This window comes from Amphiura filiformis, chromosome 3 (genome assembly GCF_039555335.1).
Source record: "Amphiura filiformis chromosome 3, Afil_fr2py, whole genome shotgun sequence".
NCBI lineage: Eukaryota > Metazoa > Echinodermata > Ophiuroidea > Amphilepidida > Amphiuridae > Amphiura > Amphiura filiformis.
The window spans coordinates 52,964,068-52,987,770 of NC_092630.1; the positions used below are offsets into that span (position 1 = coordinate 52,964,068).

Here is a 23,703-nt window from a genome sequence, read left to right on the forward strand (position 1 = left end):
ACTTTTCATCATTGATTCACTCACAAAATAACTTTGCGAAATATCCAACACAAGGGGCGCCCTGACGCTAGGTAAACGCTTCAGAGGTAGCGGGATTGGGAGCTATATATATATAGGCCGCGGCTATAAGTTTGGTTACTTTGGTATAAATGCTTCAAGTTCAAAGTGAAGGTCATCAAAATTGTCATTGGGATTTTTGAAATGAACATTTTAGCAAAAAAAAAGAGGAAAATAGCAGTATTGACAAAGTTGAAGCGCCATTCAAAAGTGATGGATGATTTTCATGTAAAATGTACAATGTAGGCTACATTGTGCAGATAATACAGGATCGCTAATAGGCCTAGTAGGGCCTAAAGAGGTCACGGGTCCCGTGCAACAGTTTTGGACAGAGGTGCCAGCCGAGTTAAAACCCGGCTGGCAATTCTAGAAAGTGACGTAGACTGAGATATTTTGGTTAACAATGTGGTGGGTTTTTTTTGTGTGTATGTGACTTTTTTCCAATTTTTACCCAAAAATGTCAAATATTAAAGTAGCCATGCATAACTTCAAAAGATAATTGATTGCAACCTTCATTTTTGCTCTGAATAATAGAGAGAATACGAGTATTTTAAATATGTGAACAAAAATATTCCATCACACCATATTGAGGCAAAATTTAGGTTCAAACATTTGATGATTTTTGTCACCAAAAATGCTCATTTTTGCGCTGTTTTTGTTGTTGTTGTTTGTTTGTTTCTTTTGTAAAACTTCATTTGACAAGAAATGCATATCAGTGTATTTAGTTGGGTTTTTGAATTGAAAAAAGTCAACAGTAAAATGTTTCTGTAACCCAAAGTTTTTGACCTATGACCTCAGAAAACCATACACTGCAAAAAGTCGGGTATTAAAAGTAGCACCGATTGGAGTGAGGACCGCACCCAGGGATGCTATTTTTGTTAACACTTTTGGTGTTATTGCCATACCTTCCCGGTGTCAAAAATGACACCAAGAGTGTAAAATAACACCCAAAAGTGTTAACAAATAAAACCTCTGGGCGCGGTCCTCTATAGACTCCAACCGGTATTACTTTTAAAACCCGCATTTTTGAACTGCATACCATTTCAGCATCAAAATTAGTATTTGGATTATCCACTTTTATTATACACGTAAAAGAGGTGCCGCAATAACAATTCTAATGTTTAAGATTTAGGCCTATAGAGGCCATATGGTGAGTTTTCCTGCAACAATTTTAGACAAAGCTTATAGGTTGCAGTGGCGTACCGTGGCCGCCCCAACCCCGGGGGGCTGAAGAAGAAACAATTTTGCCGCCCTTCCTTAAGGGATCTAAAATGAGCGTTTATTGCGTTTCGACAGTATTTTTGTGGGACATGAGAGCACCTCGGACCTATCGAATTGCATTCTGAATACGAAGCATGTCTTTCTGATATCAAATAATTTTCATTTTTGAAAATCACAATATAATACAAATTTTATGGCAAATTATAAAAATTTGATATTTTTCGAATTTTGATATATAACAGTCCTCGAAGTAAATTATATAAATCTAATGATATATTCTTAAAGTGTATGTAGCAGGAGGAAAAGCCGACGGTCAATTGAAAATTTTGACCTTTCATATTGAAGATATGGATTTTTTTCCCAAAAAGACCTAATTTTTTTTGGTGTTTTTGGAAAAAAAATCCATATCTTCAATACGAAAGGTCAAAATTTTCAATTGATCGTCGGCTTTTCATCCCACCTACATACACTTTAAGTATAAATCATCAGATTTATAAAGTTTACTTCAAGTATACTGTTAAATATCAAAAATATCAATGTAGCCACCACCTTCTGACTTGGAAATTTACCTGGCTGGCGCCCTCTATTTTGGACCATAACTTCAGGCAGAGATCAGCAAATATCTTGAATGTTATCATGCCGGTTGTTTGAATGCTCGGAAGTTACATCTTTTTCTACCGCAAAGATTGCGGAAAGATAGCGTAAAGATTCTGTCTAGTGGATAGATAATATATGTTTGAAGATAGGAGAAAGGAAATAAAGCCAAAGGACAAGAACGATAAGTATCGCTTCAATGTTGTTTATACTCCTGTCATTATCATCTGCAAATCTTGCGTGTGATGGGGAAATGGGTCATTCCGAGTCTTGTCAGACCAAATCGATGTGAATCATGTGATATTATGAAAAGAACCAGGGCCGCTAAAAGATCAGCGATAGACTCAAGAACGAGTCAAAAATTAGACCCTACATTAGTAGAAAAAGGATGTATATGATCGTTATCTCGATTTATACACAAGACATAAAGCCAGTGGCTTCGAGAAAGTTCACAAAAAGTTTATGTGCATGTACAATACACTGTAGTGTATCAGTGCATTGCTATACACACGTACCGGTGTGTATCTTGAAATCTCTGCTCCTCAGCTCTACGCTGGGAAAATTATTTGCAGCAGGTTGGGCGCTAGACTTGATCAAGACTTGCGTTCATGCTGTTAGTGGACCTAAATAGGCTAGGTCTAACTTGCATGGGTTTGGACTTAGATAAGTCTAACCTTTGTTTTGGCGAAAGTCCTTGCCCTTGTCAAGTAAAGTTGAAATTAGTTTCTGAATTTAATTCAGGGACCATCTCAGATTTAGTGAGATAGTAAACAAGCCAGTTTATTGTAAAATAGACTCAATATGGCTGCAAAATATCCAGGTGATATTGAACAGATTGAAAATGCTAGTATTGCTAAAAGCAAAGTTAGCAGAAGATCAAAGAGTAGTATTAGCAGTGCTATTGTTAAGGCTGCTCTGCGTAAAGCAGAATTAATGAGTAAACAAACAATAGTTCAAAAAAGACAAGCAATTGAGAAAAAAGAGCTTGAATTGCAACAGCAAAAGGAGTCTTTAGAGATAGATGCAGAATTGGAATTAGAAAATACCAAATTAGAAATTTATGAAAATCTCAGTACATCTGAAGGTAGTCAGGAAGGTTCGCCTCTACCATCTACAATAGACAAAAAAAAACGTACAAAGTTGGCTTGATAATCAAAATGATAGTCCTGGAAAGGTTGAAATTCAGGAACCAGTTGTGCAAAAATCTGATGTCAGAATGCAAAGGCCTACATCAGATGTACATCTAGACAGGTCTATGGCAGCTGGTCAAGACATATCTCCTGAACCACAGGGAGAAACTGTACATGTTGAATTGGCTTCTAATATAAAGCAGTGTGATGATAGGAATATAATACCTCATCATCAGGAGTCAGCACAGAAAGTACAGGTGAACTTGAAAGTACCAGTGCCCCCAAATAGACTTCCTGCTTCGTTGAAACCTAGAAATATGGACCCAGTAGTCAGGCCGAAAGTTAGACAGCCAAAGTTGGAAGACCACAGATCTGAACGTGATGTGAACCAGCCACGGCTTGATTACGATAGTTATCCAGAGGAATATACATTCCGACCAAGACATGTGCATGATGATGCACCTCCTATGAAGCCATATAGACACATGCAGGGACCAGCACCCGCAGATCAGTATGATCAGTTTATGCCATATTACATGGACTATAGACCACAGCAACAGCCTGTTGGCCCCCCACATTTTCCAACAGTTGGTGTACCCACACAGCCTGTTGGCCCCCCACATTTTCCAACAGTTGGTGTACCCACACAGCCTGTTGGCCCCCCCACATGTTCCAACAGTTAGTGTACCAACAGAGCCTCAACAGCAAAGACAGGCAGATCATTCTGCAGATCAAGCGGAACAGCTTAGTGAACTGACTAGATTGCTGATAAAACAGCAGTTGCGAGCTTTATTGCCAGAGGCGAAGATCCAGACTTTCGATGGAGATCCGTTAAAGTATACATCATTTATGAGAGCCTTCGCATTTGGTGTCGAGGACAAGACAGATGATGAGAAAGAAAGACTGGAGTTCTTATGTCAGCATACAGATGGAGATGCCAAGAAATATGTAGAGAGCTATCTTCATTATGAGGATCCAAAGGAAGGCTTTGAGAAAGCTAAAGAAACTTTAGCCAAGAAGTTTGGAAGTGGCCATAAAATTGCACAAGCAATGCTGAAGAAGGCCAAATCCTGGCAAGAAGTTAAAGATGAAGACAAAAGCTTAAATGCCTTTTCGCTATTTCTTACCGAGTGTAAGAACATGATGCAGACAGTGGATGCCTTAAGTGAGTTAGATCATTCTAACACCCTGAAGATTCTTGTTGCGAAACTGCCATACCGACACAGGAATCTATGGAGAAATAAAGTATACGCTATTGAAGAAGAACAAGGAAATACAGTAAAGTTCAGCGATCTTGTTCAGTTTGTCGACAGACAGGCGAGAATAATTGCGAATCCAGTGTTTGGTAGAATAGGGAACTCAGAATCCTTCAGTAGCAACAAGAAGAAAGCCTTCACTACAACTGCTCAAGAGGTCACAGAGAAGAAAGCTTCAAACAAGTCATGCACCTACTGTGGAGATGGCACCAAGCACAAGATCATGGAATGCAGAAAATTCTCCAAGTTGCAATCTAAGGAGAAGTCAGCCTTCTGTTTTGACAAAAAATTGTGCTTTGGTTGTTTGGAAGCAGGACATCCTAAGAAGCAGTGTAAGGATCTGTTGAAGTGCAGTAAATGTCAGAAAACACATCCAACTGCGATGCACAGAGACAAACGAGAGCAAGAATCTCAATCACCTAAACAAAACAAGTCTCAAGAAGAGGCAACTGCTAGTGGCAGTAACGTAGTGACTGGTTGCACCAAGACTCTAGCTTCAGCAGCTACAAGTAGTGACACCTCACCATTAATGACCATTATACCAGTATTGGTGAAGCATGAAGCCAGCGATAGTTTCATAGCCACATATGCTTTCTTGGACAACGGCTGTGATGCGGTTTTCGCCTCTTCACTACTACAACAGCGAATGAACCTGAGGACTCAAAAAAGAAAACTGCTAATAGGAACTTTGACTTCGAAGAAAACCGTGAACTCAAAGGTGGTGTTGGATAAATTGCTAGTGGGTGATTTAAATCAGAAGAATTTCATCCCGTTACCACAGGTGTATATCGAAGACAAGATTCCAGTCTCCGCAAAGGATGCACCGACCCAAGAAGATCTGAGAAGATGGGCACACCTTTGCGATATACAGTTACCAGTAATACCAAGCGAGTACCCATGTATTCCAGAGGTAACAATGATGATTGGAAGCAACACTCCGGCAGCCAGCATGCCGCTGGAATTAGCCACAGGAGAAATTGGTGAGCCATACGCTATACTCACACCCCTGGGATGGGCAGTGTACGGTATTCCAGGAAGATCCAGCCAGCAAGTTCAAACCTACTTCTGCAGTGTAACAGAAGGTAGCCTGGAAACCATGGAGACCCAGTTCCAGTCTTATGTGACCCCTGAGTTCAACAAACGTATGAGTGCTAGAGGCCTGCCAGTCAAGCCGCTGGTAGAAAGACCAGACTGGATACAGGGGCCGGCGTTCTTGTCAGAACCAGAGGAAGAGTGGCCGGGTGCAGAACCGGCAGTATCAGAAGAATCTCCAGAGTCCACAGACGTGGAAGTCCACGCTGTCACAGCTGAAGACCAGAGCGATACAGATAATGCTCTAGACCAGCTGATAGAGCACTACTCCAGCTGGACAAGGCTCAGAAGAGCAGCGGCCTGGTGGCTGAGACTTAAGAAGATTCTTAGAACCAAACAGAGACAGAGTCACAACTTCACAGACGCACTTACTGTGCAGGAGTTGGAAGAGGCAGAGTGTGCAATCATAAAACATGCACAGAAATCTCTGCAACTTGACTCAAAGATTACCAATTTAGACCCACAGGTGATGGATGGGATGGTAAGAGTAGGCGGTAGACTGAAAAACGCCAAGATACCGCAGAATGCGAAGCATCAACTCATCATTCCGAAAGATCACCACATAGCGACTCTCATAGTCCGTCATATTCATGGAGAGATTCATCACCAGGGTAGTAACCACGTTCTCGCCGAATTACGACAGAAATACTGGATTGTGAAGGCCCGAGCTAAGGTGAAGTCAGTCTTAGGGAAGTGCATAATCTGCAGAAAACACCGAATGCCAGTTAGCAAACAGAAGATGGCTGATCTTCCCGCCTATCGAGTAAAGAGTGATGATCCAGCCTTTACAGTCACTGGATTAGATTACTTCGGACCCTTCCATATAAAGCAGGGCAGAGTAACAAGGAAGAGATACGGTATGCTGTTCACGTGCATGAATAGCAGAGCAGTCCACATTGAAGTCGCTCACACCCTGGACACTAGTTCCTGTATTGATGGGATTAGGCGATTTATAGCAAGGCGTGGACCAGTCAAAGTAATTCACTCTGACAACGGAACCAACTTGGTCGGTGCGGACAATGAGTTACAGCGCGCTCTGCAAGAACTAGACCAAGACCAAATACAGAACTTCTCAACATCCCACACATTTGAATGGCGATACAATCCACCAGCAGCCTCCCACCACGGTGGAGTATGGGAAAGACAAATACGTACTGTAAGAAAATTAATGTGTGCCATCCTCAATGAACAACACCTGAAGACATGCAGGTCGGATGAGCAACTTCATACCTTCATGTGTGAGATAGAATCGACGTTGAACAGCAGGCCACTCACAAGAGTGTCAGATGATCCGGATGACTTGGATGTCATCGCGCCCCGGGACCTCTTGTTGCTGAGACCGAGGGCGGACATGCCACCTGGGTGCTTTGTCGAGAAGGACATCTACGCTCGTAGACGTTGGCGTCAGATCCAATACTTGGCCGATCTGTTTTGGCAAAGATGGCTGAAGGAATATTTACCTGAACTTCAGCGCAGACAGCGTTGGCTGCAGCCACAGAGGAATCTGAAGACGGGAGACGTTGTTCTCATAGTAGATGAGTCAGCTCCTAGGAATTCCTGGTTGATGGGAAAGATCGTCACAACTTTGCCAGACAAGAATGGTCGAGTGCGACAGGTTGATGTGCGAACCAAGTCATCCACCCTACGTAGGCCCATCAGCAAGTTGTGCCTGTTGTTGGAGGCAGAAGAATAAGCTGTCTGTTTCCATGGTTACTGGAGACTTGAAGTCCAGAGCCTATGTCTTTTATGTTTGTTAGATTGACTTTGTCTTGATGTATCCGGTAGGGAATGTCTCAGGTGTCTTGTTGTTAAAAATCAAAATTATGGCTTATTGATAACAGTAGACTTCACTAGGTGACACTTGCGCAGTGCGTAGGTCTTCGTATACAAAAGACATCTGCGCAGGCAATACAAATTTATTCATTAGGAGACACTTGCGCAGTGCGTAGGTACGCGATGCAGCACTCGCGCAGATGCGAACACGGTAACACAAATCAAATGGGTTTATCGGAGTAAGATTATTAAGAATTTGGTGAAGAGCTTTTATGGAACGTTTGGATTTGTCTATTTTTCAATGGTGCACAACCTTGTCTGTGTGTTCTGGCCAGGACATGGACAATTGTTGTGCAATTGGTTTGTGGAATGTTTTGAAAGGCATTGGATTGATAAGAGAGGATATGCTTCGTATTGGAAATTTATGATTCAAAGGTTTGATTCTTTGATGAAAGTCATCCGTGAACATTTGATTGCCTAACATGGAAATAGAGCATTCCTTGTATTTGTATTTGTACTTGTACTTGTAATTGGCAACCATGTTGTTTTTGAGTTGCCACGTCGTTGTTCGGTTTGATTCAAGAAAAGAAGAAAAATCATACTGACACGAAACACCCATAAACACCAACAAAAAACAAATATTATTGTTTGAAAGAAAGATTGAATAAAAAAGAAATCAAAAAAAATACAAAAAATATTTTTGAGTAGCGTCGGTAATCGTTTGTGCCACCTATGGCTGTATGGAGCCATTTGCTTCGGAACTACCGACCATAATTTTAAGGATCAGCAAACGTTTGTACCACTCATGTTGGAGCATGAGCTTCGGAATTGCTGATCAATGGATCCAGCGAGTTTGTAATTCATCAAGTTCATCATGGACCGTCGGATTCCAGGGAACCCCGCAGTAAGGAGCAGCGTTGGAGCAGTAAGCCAGCAGCGCATGATCTTCTTCCAATGTTTCATCTGGAGTGCCGAACCGACGTGGATTATGTTATTTGGACAATGGACATTTGTGATTAGGACACGAACACTATTGATTAGGATTCAAGATAACTCATGGAACCAGTGATTCTTAGTGAAATTTGCTAAATTGTTTGATACCACAGTCAAAGAACTATAAAGCATCATTTGAACAATATTATGACTGTGAAATGTGACTATAGCGCTGCTACAGTGTGAACTCTTACATTATACTTAGTTATATTAGTGGAGAAATCATTATAGACAGTATATAATCTCCTTAAAGCGCCATTGTTGAATCAATAAGTGTTATATTCAGCTATCTACATGATCAGTAAAGTTGGAGATAAAGGATTATTGTTAAATTTTGGCAATGTTTTGGCACAAATTTAGTTTGCCATTTTTGGATCAAAATTTATTGTTTGTTATTAAAAGGAAGTGCTTAGTAATTGCATGTTTGACACATGGCAATTAAGGGGCCGGTATGTAGCCACCACCTTCTGACTTGGAAATTTACCTGGCTGGCGCCCTCTATTTTGGACCATAACTTCAGGCAGAGATCAGCAAATATCTTGAATGTTATCATGCCGGTTGTTTGAATGCTCGGAAGTTACATCTTTTTCTACCGCAAAGATTGCGGAAAGATAGCGTAAAGATTCTGTCTAGTGGATAGATAATATATGTTTGAAGATAGGAGAAAGGAAATAAAGCCAAAGGACAAGAACGATAAGTATCGCTTCAATGTTGTTTATACTCCTGTCATTATCATCTGCAAATCTTGCGTGTGATGGGGAAATGGGTCATTCCGAGTCTTGTCAGACCAAATCGATGTGAATCATGTGATATTATGAAAAGAACCAGGGCCGCTAAAAGATCAGCGATAGACTCAAGAACGAGTCAAAAATTAGACCCTACAATCAATTTTTAATGATTTGCCATAAAATGTGTATTAAATTGCGAATTTCAAAAATCAAAATTATTTGATATCAGAATGACATTCTTCGTATTCAGAATGCAATTCGATATGTCTGATGTGCTCTGATGTCCCAAAATAAATACTGTCCAAACGTTCATACCCCAGCCCTTAACAGCCCGAAAAGGTTGACCTAATTTTTTCACGGTCGTTTGAAAAAGTGAAGAGCAAAAAAAAAAAAGAAGGATTTTAGGCGCTAGCGCCCTAAAAGCAACCTTTTTCAAAATTTTTATGCTTTGTCAATTTTTTGCGCCCTTTTTTCTTTGTTAATACGTTTTGCCGCCCCCTTTATTTTTGACGCCCCTGTTTTTTCCCCCCCTTCTTCGTCCGCCGCCCCTTCGTTTTTGCAGCCCCCTACTTTGACCCCGGGGGCTGGCCCCTAAAGCCCCCCCAAACAAATACGCGCATGGGTTGGTGTTAAAATTTCAAGGGACCTATCTGCATTTGATAGCAAAAAAACACACGAGTTCAACAAAAACAACATACACCAAATCAAATAAAACAGATAGACATGTGTAATGGCTTTATTTCACATGTCCAAGCGTCATACGGTATTCGGTTCTTGAGGTATTTAAATTTAATATTCACCATGTAAATAAATGCAGGAGCTTATAGACATCGGGTACCAAAATCGAGCAAATTATGGCATGTCTTCCAACCGTCATTTAAATTCGCGTTTTTACTATCTACTGAAGATAGCTTATATATTAAATTGATGGTGTAATTTTGGTCTGTAGTAGAGTGCTATCTAGTGAAGATCAAGTTTAAAAGAAACAATTCAAGCAGCTAGGCATCACGATTCTATAAAATACCAATTTTTCTTTTTCAGCAGAAAAAAAACGACAACCAACATGCATTTGAATTTGAGGATCTGCAATTGATAGCAAAAAATACATAAGTTCAGCACACACCAAATCAAATAAAACAGATAGAGCAATGCAATGGCTTTATTTCACAGTTTGTCCCAGCGTATGCGATATTCCGTTCTTGAGATATTTAAATTTTAACATTCGCCATGTAAATCAATGCCGGGAGCTATATCGGGTACCAAAATCGAGCAAATTACGGCATGTCTTCCAACATGTAAATTCGCGGGTTTTTTTTTCTATTTACTGAAGATAACTTATATTAAATTGAAGGTGTAAGTTTGGTCTCCGGTATAGTGCTATCTACTGAAGATCAAGTTTTAAAAAATCAAGCAGCTAGGCAACACGATTCTATAAAATACAGATTTTTCTCGTTCAGCAAACAAAACCGACAACCAACACACATAGGCCTACAGGATAGAGCTATTGCAGTTGATAGCAAAAAAGTACCTGAGTTCAATTATACCAAATCGTATACAACGGATAGAGAAATGTAATGGCTTTATTTATTTATTTCAATTTGCTCGATTTTGGTACCCGATGTCTATAGAGCTGCGGCATTGATTTACATGGTAAATGTTAAAATTTAAATATCTTAAGAACGGAATACCGTATGACGCTTAGACAAACTGCGAAATAAAGCCATATCTGTTTTATTCGATTTGGTGTCTGTTGAACTCGGGTATTTTTTGCTATCAACTGCAGATAGCTCAAATTTATATGTGTGTTGGTTGTCGTTTTTGTCTGCTGAACGAGAAAAATCGGGTATTTTATAGAATCGTGTTACCTAACTGCTTGAATTTTTTTTTAACTTGATCTTCAGTAGATAGCACTATCGGAGACCCAACTTTTTTAATAGCGCGGCATATAGCCCGAATACCGACTTTTTAATTCGCGCAGAGTAACCGTGCGCGTTTAAGGATTTTTTCGCTATACTGAAGATAGAATTACAGTCTCATCCCGATTCATTGCAACTTTCTACTTTAGAAGTAATGTGTTACATTATTTTCTCTAAATTTTTACTTCATCATGTGGCGGCGAATATTTTCTTTCTAATGCATCAGTCCCGATCAGAAAGTTTAAAGCGAAATTACAGACTCATCACTTTCCGCATCTGCATGTTTCTCTATTTTGACCTCCTTTTTCCCCACTTTTTTTTAAATAGCGCGGCATATAGGCCGAATGCCGATTTTTTAATTCGCGCAGAGTAACCGTGCGCGTTTACGGACTTTTTTTCGCTATACTGAAGATAGCATGTAGAATCTCATCCCGATTCATTGCATCTTTCTACTCTAGAAGTAATGTTTTACATTATTTTTCTAAATTTGTACTTCATCATGTAGCGGTGAATTTTTTCTTTCTAATACATCAGTCCCAATCAGAAAGTTTAAAGCGATATTACAGACTCATCGCTTTTCGCACCTGCCTGTTTCTCCATTTTTACCTCTTGCTTTCCTTCTTTTTTTTTTAATAGCGCGGCATATAGGCCGAATGCCGATTTTTTCATTCGCGCAGAGTATAACCGTGCATGCGCGTTTTAGGATTTTGTTTCGCTATATCTACTGAAGATACCGGTAGCATTTAGAATCCCATCCCGATTCATTGCAACTTTCTACTCTAGAAGTAATGTTTTACATTATTGTCTATAAATTTTTACTTCATCATGTAGCGGGGTTTTTTTTTCTTTATAATACATCAGTCCCGATCAGAAAGTTTAAAGCGATATTACAGACTCATCACTTTCCGCATCTGCCTGTTTCTCTATTGTTACCTCTTTTTTCCTTTTTTTTAAATAGCGCGGCATATAGGCCGAATGCCGATTTTTAAGAGTAACCGTGCGCGTTTTAAGATTGTTTTCGCTATATCTACTGAAGATAGCATTTAGTATCTCATCCCGAATCGTTGCATCTTTCTACTCTAGAAGTAATGTTTTACATTATTTTCTCTAATTTTTTACTTCATTATGTAGCGGCGAATTTGTTCTTTCTAATAAGTCAGTTCCGATCAGAAAGTTTAAAGCGATATTACAGACTCATCACTTTCCGCATCTGCTATCTACTGAAGATAGCATTTAGAATCTCATCCCGATTCATTGCATCTTTCTACTCTAGAAGTAATGTTTTACATTATTTTCTCTAAATTTTACTTCATCATGAAGCGGCGAATTTTTTCTTTCTAATACAGCAGTCCCGATCAGAAAGTTTAAAGCGATATTACAGACTCATCACTTTCAGCATCTGCCTGTTTCTCTATTTTTACCTCTTTTTTCCCCTTTTTTTTTTATAGCGCGGCATTTAGGCCGAATGCCGATTTTTTAATTCGCGCAGAGTAACCGTGCGCGTTTTAGGATTTTTTCCCGCTATATCTGCTGAAGATAGCATTTAGAATCTCATCCCGATTCATTGCATCTCTCTACTCTAAAAGTAGGCATATCACCTCAAAAATAAATGCAGCAGAAACACATTATTTAATGTTTCTACACGAATGAGCTTTATTAAAGCATCAAAAATCAAAAAACGGAATTAAAATCGGTCAATGCATTGTGATGTAGTGTCAATTTTAAGATGCTCGTAAATGGAATTAAAACCTGCCACAAATGGCTATAATGACAAAATTGACACATTTCGAGATTTTGAAGGTTTATTTGGACGCTTGCTTGAAAAAGCAGCGTTAATTTAAGTATCACAAGTTAAATGACTATCTTTCTTAACTTCGTTAAAGAAAACAAAATTAAAAAATCTATCATTGAATAATTATAACAAATTTACCAAATATACTATTTTAGCAAATTCAGCCAATCTGCAGACAAATTAAAGGTGAAAAAATGACTAAGTTCAGCTAATTATTATGCAAAATCGATGCCAATAGAAAACCGTACATGATATCATGGTGCGGGTTTTTTTGCAGAAATATGTATACAAAGTTATTTCAATTGATAACAAAAAATACACAAAAAGTAATTAATTATGCAAATTAGCTAATTAGGCCTACAGGTAATTATGTATTCATGATATTTTAATGTAAATTAGGCATGAGTAATTTTGGATTTTTCAATATTTAATGAAAGTCTATTCATTCACCATAAATATGTCAAGTATGAACCTGTTATGATGTTGAATAAAGAAACTGCCGTTAATTACTTAAATATAATACAAAACATACAAAGTTTGACATTTTGACGATGTCTGGAATAGAATTTTCATTTTTTCTGTAAACATGGTATGTGTCACCATTGCTCAAAGCCAAATCCGAAAAGTAAAAATCAAAATTCATTTGCAATGAGACTTTAAATGAACATTTTGTTATCTGGATTAACATGGGATGACAAATGGTAAAAGGCACAGCCATTCCCACTGTACCGCGTATACAAAAATAGTATGGCCTTGGACACACACAATGGCTTAGAGCTATTTGGTTTGGAAAATTACTCCCTAAAAATATCTTTGATATAATGTTTTGTTTCAACTAGTTTTAGGGAAGTGCTTTATTCGTTGTCGACGGAAATAATTTACATGCTAAGAAAGATTAGTATAATTTCAGCTAAATGGTGGTAGGTCCCTTTATTTCAATAGGCCTATATTTACTGATTTATGAGCGATCTTCAAAAATCCATAAAAACAGGCAGTAGCTCTTAAACAAAACAATTTTTAATTTTTGGGGACCCGATGGTAGCCTCGGAAAGGCTTCACACACCATATATTAAAAATTCAAACAATTTGGATAATGAAGCATTTGAAGGAAATTCATTTATCGACATGGATGTTTTCTAAAATTGGCCAACTTTGAAGCGCGCGCTTTTCAATTCACTGTTATGCTTGCATGCACAGTGTAGCAGAATTATTGTGCAGCCACTGTGACATACCTACTACTGTCTGTTCAATTAGCTTAGATTCTTGAATTTTTAAGATATTTGAAAAAATAAAAACTTGTGGCCAAAGTCATCAAAGAAAATTGTTAGCACAGCCTTAGACCTAACGTGATTTATACTTTTCAAATTCCCAAGTTCAATTTAAAACCCCATTTCTTTTCAATTTTGCCTCATTTTGGGCAGTTACTTGGGTCCACCGAAAGGGTTCTCGACCTTTTACAAATCGAATGGGACGGTCCATTCTCAACTTAGGGCATAGACCCTATCCAATTTAGCAAAACAATCTGTCCACCAATCTGTCCTGTCATTTCAATTGTTATACCGTTCCGGTTATTGGATAGGTTCTATAGGTGATGATGGTCCACCGGTTTTTGTTACACGAAATTATATGGCACGAGTACGTTTTATGCATAACATTATTCTGAGCATTATTTTTTCCTAAACAAGGACATTAAAGTTATAGATTTCGTTCTCATTTCAACTGGTTTACATGCAAAATTGAGTTTTGTTTAATACCACCATTCCTTTTCAAGAATATCAACATTCGCTTGACATTTTCAGATACAGTGACTTTACAAGAATTGTTTTCTGTAACCTGATTGTTTTAAATAATATTTTCTTGTATAAAAGTTACTCAGTTTTTTCAGTTTGTATTCAACAAACAAAACGAAATAACAAATTGAAAATAAATGTGTAGTTTTATAATAGGCCTATAGGCCTACACCTTCTCAGACCCATTCTTAGACCCATTCGCACAAATACAAATAGGTAAAAATAAACAATATAGTTTTAAACTACAACAAAATGATTAAATATCAATAATAAATAAATAAATAAATAATACTTCCTGATGCGGATGGTCGAATAAATACCATATCTGCGCATTGTGACATTCGTCCCCATTGCTCTAAATGGATTGATTCCAAAAAGTTTATGGTACCCGACGTTCTACCGCTTTTTATAAACATATCGCGGGAAAAGACCAAAATTGAAAAGAAATGGGGTTTTAAATTGAACTTTAGAATTTGAAAAGTATAAATCACGTTAGGTCTAAGGCTGTGCTAACACTTTTCTTTGATGACTTTGACCACAATTTTTTATTTTTTCAAATATCTTAAAATTTCAAGAATCTAAGCTAATTGAACAGACAGTAGAAGTAATGTTTTACATTATTTTCTCTACATTTTTACTTCATCATATCAGATATAGCGGCGATTTTTTTTCTTTCTAATAGTATACATCAGTCCCGATCAGAAAGTTTTGGACATATTTTGATTGTTTAAAAATCGCGTCTTTGGAACGGGAATCAACAGTGAAGAATTGTGTGAGACTTTGTTATTACTTGATCTTCAGTAGATAGCACTACTGGAGACCAAACTTACACCTTCAATTTAATATAAGCTATCTTCAGTAGATAATAAAAACGCGAATTTAAATGTTGGAAGAGATTTTTGTAATTTGCTAGATTTTGGTAATCGATGTCTATAAAGCTCCTGCATTAATTTAACTTGATCTTCAGTAGATAGCACTACTGGAGACCAACATTACACCATCAACATTCAATTTGATATAAGCTATCTTCATGCAGTAGATAGTAAAAATCCACGAATTTGCCATAAAATGTTAAGCTCCTGCATTGATTTACGTTTTACATGGCGAATATTAAAATTTAAATATGTCAAGAATGGAATAGGCCTACTGTATATGCTGTATCAAAATGATTGGTACCCATCAGCTTTGTATCAGCTCTAATAAAACACTTGCTTTTCTACATTTAACATTAGATCCTCTTGAAGTGACTATAATTTGTTATTTAATGACCTGTTATGACATAAACCTACAAATAAGATGGCTGTTATGATGCATTTTGATGTGACATTCTTGGCCATATTCACTGGATATGGGTACCCAATCATTTTGATATACCCTGTACACTATACAGTTTGTAAATTGATTATTCAATTATTCAATAATTGAATTTAGCGTAAAATTGATTAGATAATTTGACACATCTCCGAAAATAAAAATAAAAGTTCCATTTCCAGGAGATTGTTATTTTTTTGCAAAAAGGGCGTTCATGTTGCACCTATTTCCCCCGTGCTATTTCCATTAGGGTGTTCAAGAAGAGGAGGGACGAGGAACCCCTCCTTGTGCTGTTCCCCCTGGTATATAGGCCTATAGCCCCTGCACCTATTCACACAGACCCCTTCGCAGGAGATGTTATTGATAAAGGCGGTGGATACTTACCCCTTTCCCATTGATTTTCTAAACTGGGGACCAAAAAGGACGGTAAATAATTGAATGAAATGAAGTAGCTGTCTTTAAGCAAATAAGGCCAATTAAGAGATAACGTAAGAAGTTTGCAAACCATTCCTTTCCCCATGAATCAGCATTTTACCTGAATATCCCATTCCATCCTATAATGAAACTCTCCAGATTTACAAAGCTTCGTCGATCTTTTGGTTTGGGTATTATGTTAGGCCTAATTCGTGTATCAGGTTTATTATTACTAGCGGGGGGCCCGGGGCGGGGGATGAGTACACGGGAGCGGTCAGTAAACGGGAACTAATAAGTGAGCGGGGAAATGGTATAATGTTTTAACAGCGCAATAACGCGGTTAATTTTGCATTTTTGCATATTTTTGGTACCAAAATACCAGTTTTTTTACTTCTTTCTTTCTTTGATTTCTCACTTCCCTTCCTGTATTTCTTTCATTTGCACGATTCGTTGGTTTCTTTGATCACTTTTCGACACATCCTTTCGTCCTCACTGTCTTTCATTCTTTCCCACCATTTCTTTATTTATTTCCAGACTCCTCCGTCATTAAATCTTTCTTTCCCTTTTTCTCTTTCTTTCTTACTTGATTTCCTTCGTTTTCAGTCCTTCTATCTCTCTTTTGCTTATTTCCTACATTCATTCTTTCTTTCCATTTCTCACTTTCCCTTCCTTTCTTTCATTCGTTCGTTATTTTCTTTGATCTCCCTTCTTTCCCTTTCCCACCATTTCTTTATTTATTTCACTTTCTTTCATTCTTTCCCTTTCCCACAATTTCTTTATTTCTTTATTTTCAGACTTCTCCGTCATGAAACCTTTCTGTCCCTTTATCTCTTTCTTTCTTGCCTTCCTTTGTTCTCAGTTATTCTATCTCTCACTTTTGCTCAGCTATAACGTGTGTCAAAATTCTTACGTCAGTCAGCACACTCTTGAAATAGAAGATCGATTTCAAACTCACTGCAAATACTATTAACGATTAATTTACTTCACGTTGTTTCACTGATAAACATAATACGGAAAACATTTGCAATGTAGCCTTCTTTCTATATAGGCCTACTTTTTGAGAATTCGACGCCGAACTTCTGTGAAAAAAATCATTTGCTGATGATTAGGAAGAATGAATGAAAGCACAGTACCTGGATCATTATTTTCATCAACTTTGATATTTTCATGTATGCCCTAGGCGTTTTTTCGTCTATTGTTATCGGAAGAGGAACGCGGATAGCCTATATCGTAATTTTTGATGCTACTGAGTTGGAAATACTTGGAATACTGACAAAAAGTAATTGCACCTAAAAATGTATTTTTGGTGACTAATTTTGGTATTTGATAATATCATTTTGACCAAACAATACTATATCTACATGAAAAATACATAATCAATTGGCGATTAATTACGACTTGGAGTATATCAGTGAATCATTTAATACACTAGCTTGGAGAATAATTTGAAACATCGCAGTAATTTGTATTTTTGATCAACTTGGATAACCGAATCGTCAGATCTGCGGATTGTCTCCGCCAAGTTAATACTCTTTGGGATCATACCACCATGCTGAAGATACCCGAATATAAGATGACCGAATCATGGATCTGTTTCCTTCTTCTGTGTTTGAATCTTCTTTTCTTGACTAAGCCATTCGTTTCGAGCCAAGAAGGCGTTCCAGAAACCAGAGTCTTTACAAAAGAAGTTACTGCCGATGTAAGTTTTTGTGCAATGAAAATATGTTCTGAATTCTGAATCTACATAGTAGCCCGCCCCTGGTTGTTAATTAAAGTAATACAAGATCATATTTGGCGCATAGTCTACGCACCAATATGCCCGGGCAATATGGTCCTCGCGCCAATCGATCCTTGTTCTAATTTATGTCGTCGAATATCAGTACAAAGCAGATGATAATCTTACGATATCTACTTTGTCCCATAGCTGCAAGCCCATCTTTGTTTTTTTCATTTTTGCTTAGTGTAGTTCAGATTTTGTAGGCTGGGCGATATATCGGGTATCAGGACACCAGGTTTCCCGATATATCGATATTTTCCAATACACGAAATCGGGATTTTCTGCCAAACTAAGCAAAAGAACAGCATGACACATATGATTGTAGCATGGGCATATTAAAAATAAGGAGGAGAAAACTATACGATACAGCTGTGTTTGAGCAGACAGAAATAATTAATTATCAAAATTTGATCCCCACATGACTTTTGACTTCAACCAACTTTAAACCATGGTTTAAAGTTGGAGACATTCTTGGGTCTTGATGGGATCAGGCTCAAACAACTTAATGCTCAAGTCGGACTAAAAGGCCTGTAAGCATGCATGCCAATTGGAAAGAGAAGAGAAAAACAGATTTGAAGATAAATATTAAGGAAAAAATGGCCTATTCCACCAATCATGGTTAAGAGAAAGGAAACTTTTTAATATTATTCAATCTCAACTATCACTCGGGCTGTCAATAAAGCTATACGGCGTTCGACTATGGTGCGAGAGGTTGCGGGTTCGAACCCTGGCGGTGGTTAGTATGCTCTCCTGTAAAATTTATTTAGCTTGAAATTCCACTGGACAAGGAACTTAGGCCTACTGCTAATTGTCTCGTTTGTAACCCATACGAAACTCGGGAGCTAATCCTGGAATATCCCGCTACACCGTATTGAAAATTATTTCCCTCTCGATTAAATATATGTATATATAATTATATCAATAATACAAAGATTAAACTAAAAACTAACTTCAATATTTGCAGAAATGCACTTCAGGCGTGCCAGGTCCACCAGGTCGTCCAGGCCCTCCAGGGCCCCGTGGTGATGCAGGCTCTACAGTAGAAGCCTCGCCAAACTGGAACTCATGCGAGTGGAACCATTTAAGTAATGGCAATGATGTCGCACAGATTGTGGTAAGTAGGATGGATGAATGAATGAATTGTTGAATGAATGAATGAATGAATGAATGAATGAATGAATGAATGAATGAATGAATGAATGAATGAATGAATGAATGAATGAATGAACGAATGAACCAATGAACGATCAAATCAATCAATCAATCAATCAATCAATCAATCAATCAATCATCAATCAATGGAATACCGTATACCATGACCGATTGAATGAATAATAATTAGTCAAAAAGATTCGCATCCATGAAGTTGTGCCATATCATAAGGCTGGATAGGAACTTTGTGTTCGTATGCAGTGTGTGAACACAAAGTTCCCATCTCGTAGTCATTATTGTGATGTTTAATATGAAATTGTATCACTTTTACATTTTTATATACATGACTTTTAAAGTTGCTGATGTGATAAATTGTGTTTTTATGTATGTCAATATTATAATTTTGATTGTTGTATATCATAAATATTTTGATGTGTTTTTAGATTGTAATTTTTCATGTTAAGCCTTTATAGTGTTGCGATTTGAAGTAAATATGCATTACTACCTACCTACTACCTACCTAAATGACACAAATACAAATTTTCTTTCCAGACATGTTCTATCACCAAAACATATTCCGACACCTATCTATATGTCGGCATTTCTAGCGACATGCGGTTTTATGGCGGAAGCAGTGGATGTTGCCGATGGTACTTCACATTTAACGGCGCCGAGTGTTCGAATCCTGTCAAAATTGAAGCTGTGGTGTATGCGAATGGCTACGCAACTGTGAATTTGCACCGACCAAGGATGCTAATAGGTAAAAACAAAATTAAAGACAATCTTATGTTATAAAATCAGTTTCATATTACCATATGATATTTCATATTATACTCATAGGCCTAGACTGGTTCTATTTTGGAAAATAATTTGCCTAGTTGTGCTTATTTAAAGCCATAATGTACGATTTCCGTTAAATTTTAATTTTGTTATTGTTTATTCAAAATGTTGAAATGATATTAGTAATAAACTGCCGGGAAGGGTTGCTGTCCATTTAAAGCTGAAATAACAAGGTAAAGTGAAAATATCCCACACGCATTAAAAAAATTATGACTTTATGTTGAACTTTGCGTTGTTGACATATAAACACAACAAATGTGGCCGATTCCATTTAGGTGCAAGTTGGGACATGTTTAAACATTACAAATATACAACAACAACAAAAATCAAGTTTGAAAAAAATTAACCAATTTCATATATTATAAGACGCGATTTATCCAAAATAGAACCAGTCTACCAATCTATATGAAAAATTCTCATCGTTTTCAATCCACCTCCTTGGGTTTTTCTCCTCTTTTCCCTCCTGCCAGGCTGCCATCACAGATCTTGCCATACACAAATTGTCCTTGTTTCTACCACCAAAATAATTATAATGTCTGCCTCTTGCATCAACAGGTTATTGCAAAGGCATCAGCGCTGGTAGTATCACCGTTGGTTGGCACGTCGGTCAATGTTCGGGATACGGCACGTATGACTGTTACTCTGGCTGGAATTCTGCAACCAATATGTGGATAGAAGAAGTTACACCATCTCCATACGATTAGAAAGCCAATCGACGTTGTCTAGTTAGTGTAGCGGTTTAAAAATGAAAAATCAGTGAACCGGAAAATTCGGGATATGTTTGATTTTAAACAAATTATTTAAAGATGAATGTTCAAAGTACCCCGAATTTTTACAATGTTTTGCATGAGTAGTTTTAGACAAAAAAGTAAATCGCTGTTGCAGGAAAACAAAACGATGTGTGACGTTGCGACTTTTTGCAGAATGTTTGTTTTCTTTCAAGATTACTGAGCCTACAATTAAGAAATTATCATAACCTGATCCGAACTGATCTCATTCTTATATATGATAATTATGATAAAGATAATGAAATGAGTGCAATGCATTACGAGAGCCGATAGGCTCGAGAGCTAAAAACAATAATTCTATGGCAAGTGCGATTATCTTGACCACGAGTACATTATGCGTCACATACTTCGAGTATATTAAAACAATAGGTAATATTAATTGCTGCATCCATTATTTTATTTTGAACATTTTGGAAAAATATCTTCGAATAAAACGATGTCAGGCCACTGACCCGGTTTGATGGCAAGGTAGACTATGCCATAGTCGATTTTTGATAAATAAAAGCATGTTATTAATGTTAATCATGATGAAAGCATTCAGTTGAACTCGAAATTATACTGATATTTATTACATCAAATTACTAATATAAAATTGTTATGAAAAGTTTATATAATTATATTAGTGACAGTAAAAGTAAAGTGTACGTAGGCTTATATTATTGAATGCAACATATCATAATGTCATAATTGTATTGGCACTTCAATACTGAACAATTCTGATTTTAGAATCTGCCAGTTTATTAATCGTGAAATTCCAGGTTAAAAACCGACTATGGACTTTCAATTTTAAACGGGATTTTGAACGGGCAAAGTCCCAACACTCAGACTTGTTTATCAATCAAATTTAACCGCAAGCAAATACAAGACGCGCTCATGCACTTACTGACGCGTTCATGCAATTACACAACACAAAGGCCGCATACTGGCGTACCATGTAGTTCTTAATGGTAACGACAGGTACTCGGAGGATTTAAACCAAACCATAACGAGATCTGGGCGACCAATCACAAGCCAGATCCATTTAAAGATGCATTACATCATGGTCAATTTTAGTAGGCCAGATCTCCGACAATCTCATCCATAGAAGCTCATAGACACCCGTGTTAAGCATGTAAACCGCAATCCAAAGTCAGTAGTCCACTTGGGAAGCTAACAAACAGAGGGAGTAGGGTGACTGAAAAGATCAGATGTGAAAATCTATCAATTGTGCACACATTAATTAAATTAGAGTTTTAAGCTTAAATACAATATCCAGAGTATGCACAATGGGCAAGTGGACTACGGGGTAGTCTAATGGCAAGGCTGCATAAATCTGGTCAGGAAAATCAAGCACTGTATAAGTTAACTAGAGTGAATTTATGGTATCGATAATCGATTGCGCCATACGTCATACCTTAGTAACTATAATTGAAGACCGAATTAAAAAGACTAGTTCGCGTATGACGTCAAGTAGACCAAAAATGCTGTCCTGCGCAGGTCAGCAATCAATCACGTTGCGCCTTTCCTCTGACGTTAGACGCAAACTAGTCTTTTTAATTCGGTCTTTAATAATTCACACTTGGTTTGCATACCTTTTAGAAACCAATTGATTTCATGTTGTGATCATTTTATCGTTGTCCTGAACATAGAGTGCATGAACCAGTTGACCTGGCAACGATCGATTTTGAAGTCACATTACGACGACGAATAGGCAGAGAAGATGAGAAAACACACTGTAATAATATCAACGGGACTTTACATATATGTAATTTAAACTTTAAAATCTACTTATTTTAATATGACACACAGTGGAATTTTACAATTTGTACAGTATATTATAAAGCATGATTAAACTGTAGAAGTATAATTCCTGTTCCCTTTTCATTTCGCCTGAGACCAACGTCTGATCTTGAGGAACACCACAATGAATTACACTGCACTCTTATTTCGTACTATTCATTAAAAGAAAATAGAATCCCTACTAATTTTGAACTATTCGTTTTGATGAGACATACTGTTCATTTTAATCAGGTATAGGCTATATTATCACTTTGAACCGACGATCTTAGATTTTCCAAAAACCATTTTATTTTAACAAGTAACTATTCAAATTGACAAGATCTCAAACTCATTATTTGACAAGATAAGCCCTTTAACATTAGATCCTCTTGAAGTGACTATAATTTGTTATTTAATGACCTGTTATCATGGTTATGACATGAATCTAATAAGGCGGCTGTTATGATGCATTTTGATGTGACATTTTTGGCCATATTCACTGGATATAGGTCTATTGATGGGTACCAATCATTTTGATACACCCTGTTCACTATACAGTTTGTAAATTGATTATTCATTTATTCAATAATCGAAGTTAGTGTAAAATTGATTATACATAATTTGACACATCTCCGAAAATAAAAGTTTCTTTTCTAGGAGATGGTTAATGTTTTGCAAAAAAAAAAAGGCGTTCAGGTATGCACCTATTTCCCCGTGCTATTTCCACTGGGTGTTCAAGAAGAGGAGGGACGAGGAACCCCTCCTTGTGCTGTTCCCCTTATATAGCCCCTGCACCTATTCACACAGACCCCTTCCTTTCATGAAAGAGTCAGTGTTGTCAACTTAGCAGGAGATATTTATTGATAATAAATAGGCGGTGGATACTACCCTTTTCCCATTGATTTTCTAAACTGGGGACCAAAAAGGACGGTCAATAATTGAATGAAATAAAGTATTTTGTATAGCTGCCTTTAAGCAAATAAGACAAATGAAGAAATAAGTTTGTAAGCTATTCTTTTCCTCATGAATCAGCATTCCCATTCCATCCTCAAGGAAACTCTCCAGATTTACAAATCTTCGTCGATCTTTTGGTTTGGGTATTATGGTATAGGCCTAATTCGTGTATCAGGTTTATTATTATGAGCAAAACTCATTAAGGGGTGGGGTATGAACCTTTGGACAGTATTTATTGTGGGACATTAGAGCATGATCAGACTTATCGAATTGCATTCTGAATACGAAGAATGTCCTTCTGATATCAAATAATTTTGATTTTTTGAAATTCGCAATGTAGCCTAATACACATTTTATGGCAAATGAT

General features: G+C 37.3%; 1 protein-coding gene across 2 annotated transcripts; it reads left to right on the plus strand.

Moving 5' to 3' along the window:
- Window positions 1-17,102: 17,102 nt before the first annotated feature.
- Window positions 17,103-23,480, plus strand: LOC140148712 (collagen triple helix repeat-containing protein 1-like). 2 transcript variants are annotated; one of them, XR_011858516.1, is made up of 5 exons: window positions 17,103-17,766; window positions 18,809-18,958; window positions 19,549-19,756; window positions 20,392-21,092; window positions 21,926-23,480. XR_011858516.1 is itself a non-coding variant. In XM_072170754.1 (4 exons), exons 1-4 carry the CDS (start codon window positions 17,617-17,619, stop codon window positions 20,538-20,540), a joined length of 657 nt encoding a protein of 218 aa, XP_072026855.1. In that variant the 5' UTR covers window positions 17,103-17,616; the 3' UTR covers window positions 20,541-21,218. The 2 variants fall into 2 exon arrangements, 1 of the variants encoding a protein (XP_072026855.1); XM_072170754.1 differs by lacking the exon at window positions 21,926-23,480 and having other exon boundaries at window positions 20,392-21,218.
- The last annotated feature ends 223 nt before the right edge of the window (window positions 23,481-23,703 follow it).

Excerpts from the sequence above, each read along its gene's own strand:
- LOC140148712 (XM_072170754.1), top strand. The coding sequence starts at position 17,617 with ATGCTGAAGATACCCGAATATAAGATGACCGAATCATGGATCTGTTTC. Across the intron at positions 17,767-18,808 it reads CAAAAGAAGTTACTGCCGAT|AAATGCACTTCAGGCGTGCC; the intron begins GTAAGTTTTTGT and ends CAATATTTGCAG. Across the intron at positions 18,959-19,548 it reads ATGATGTCGCACAGATTGTG|ACATGTTCTATCACCAAAAC; the intron begins GTAAGTAGGATG and ends TTTTCTTTCCAG.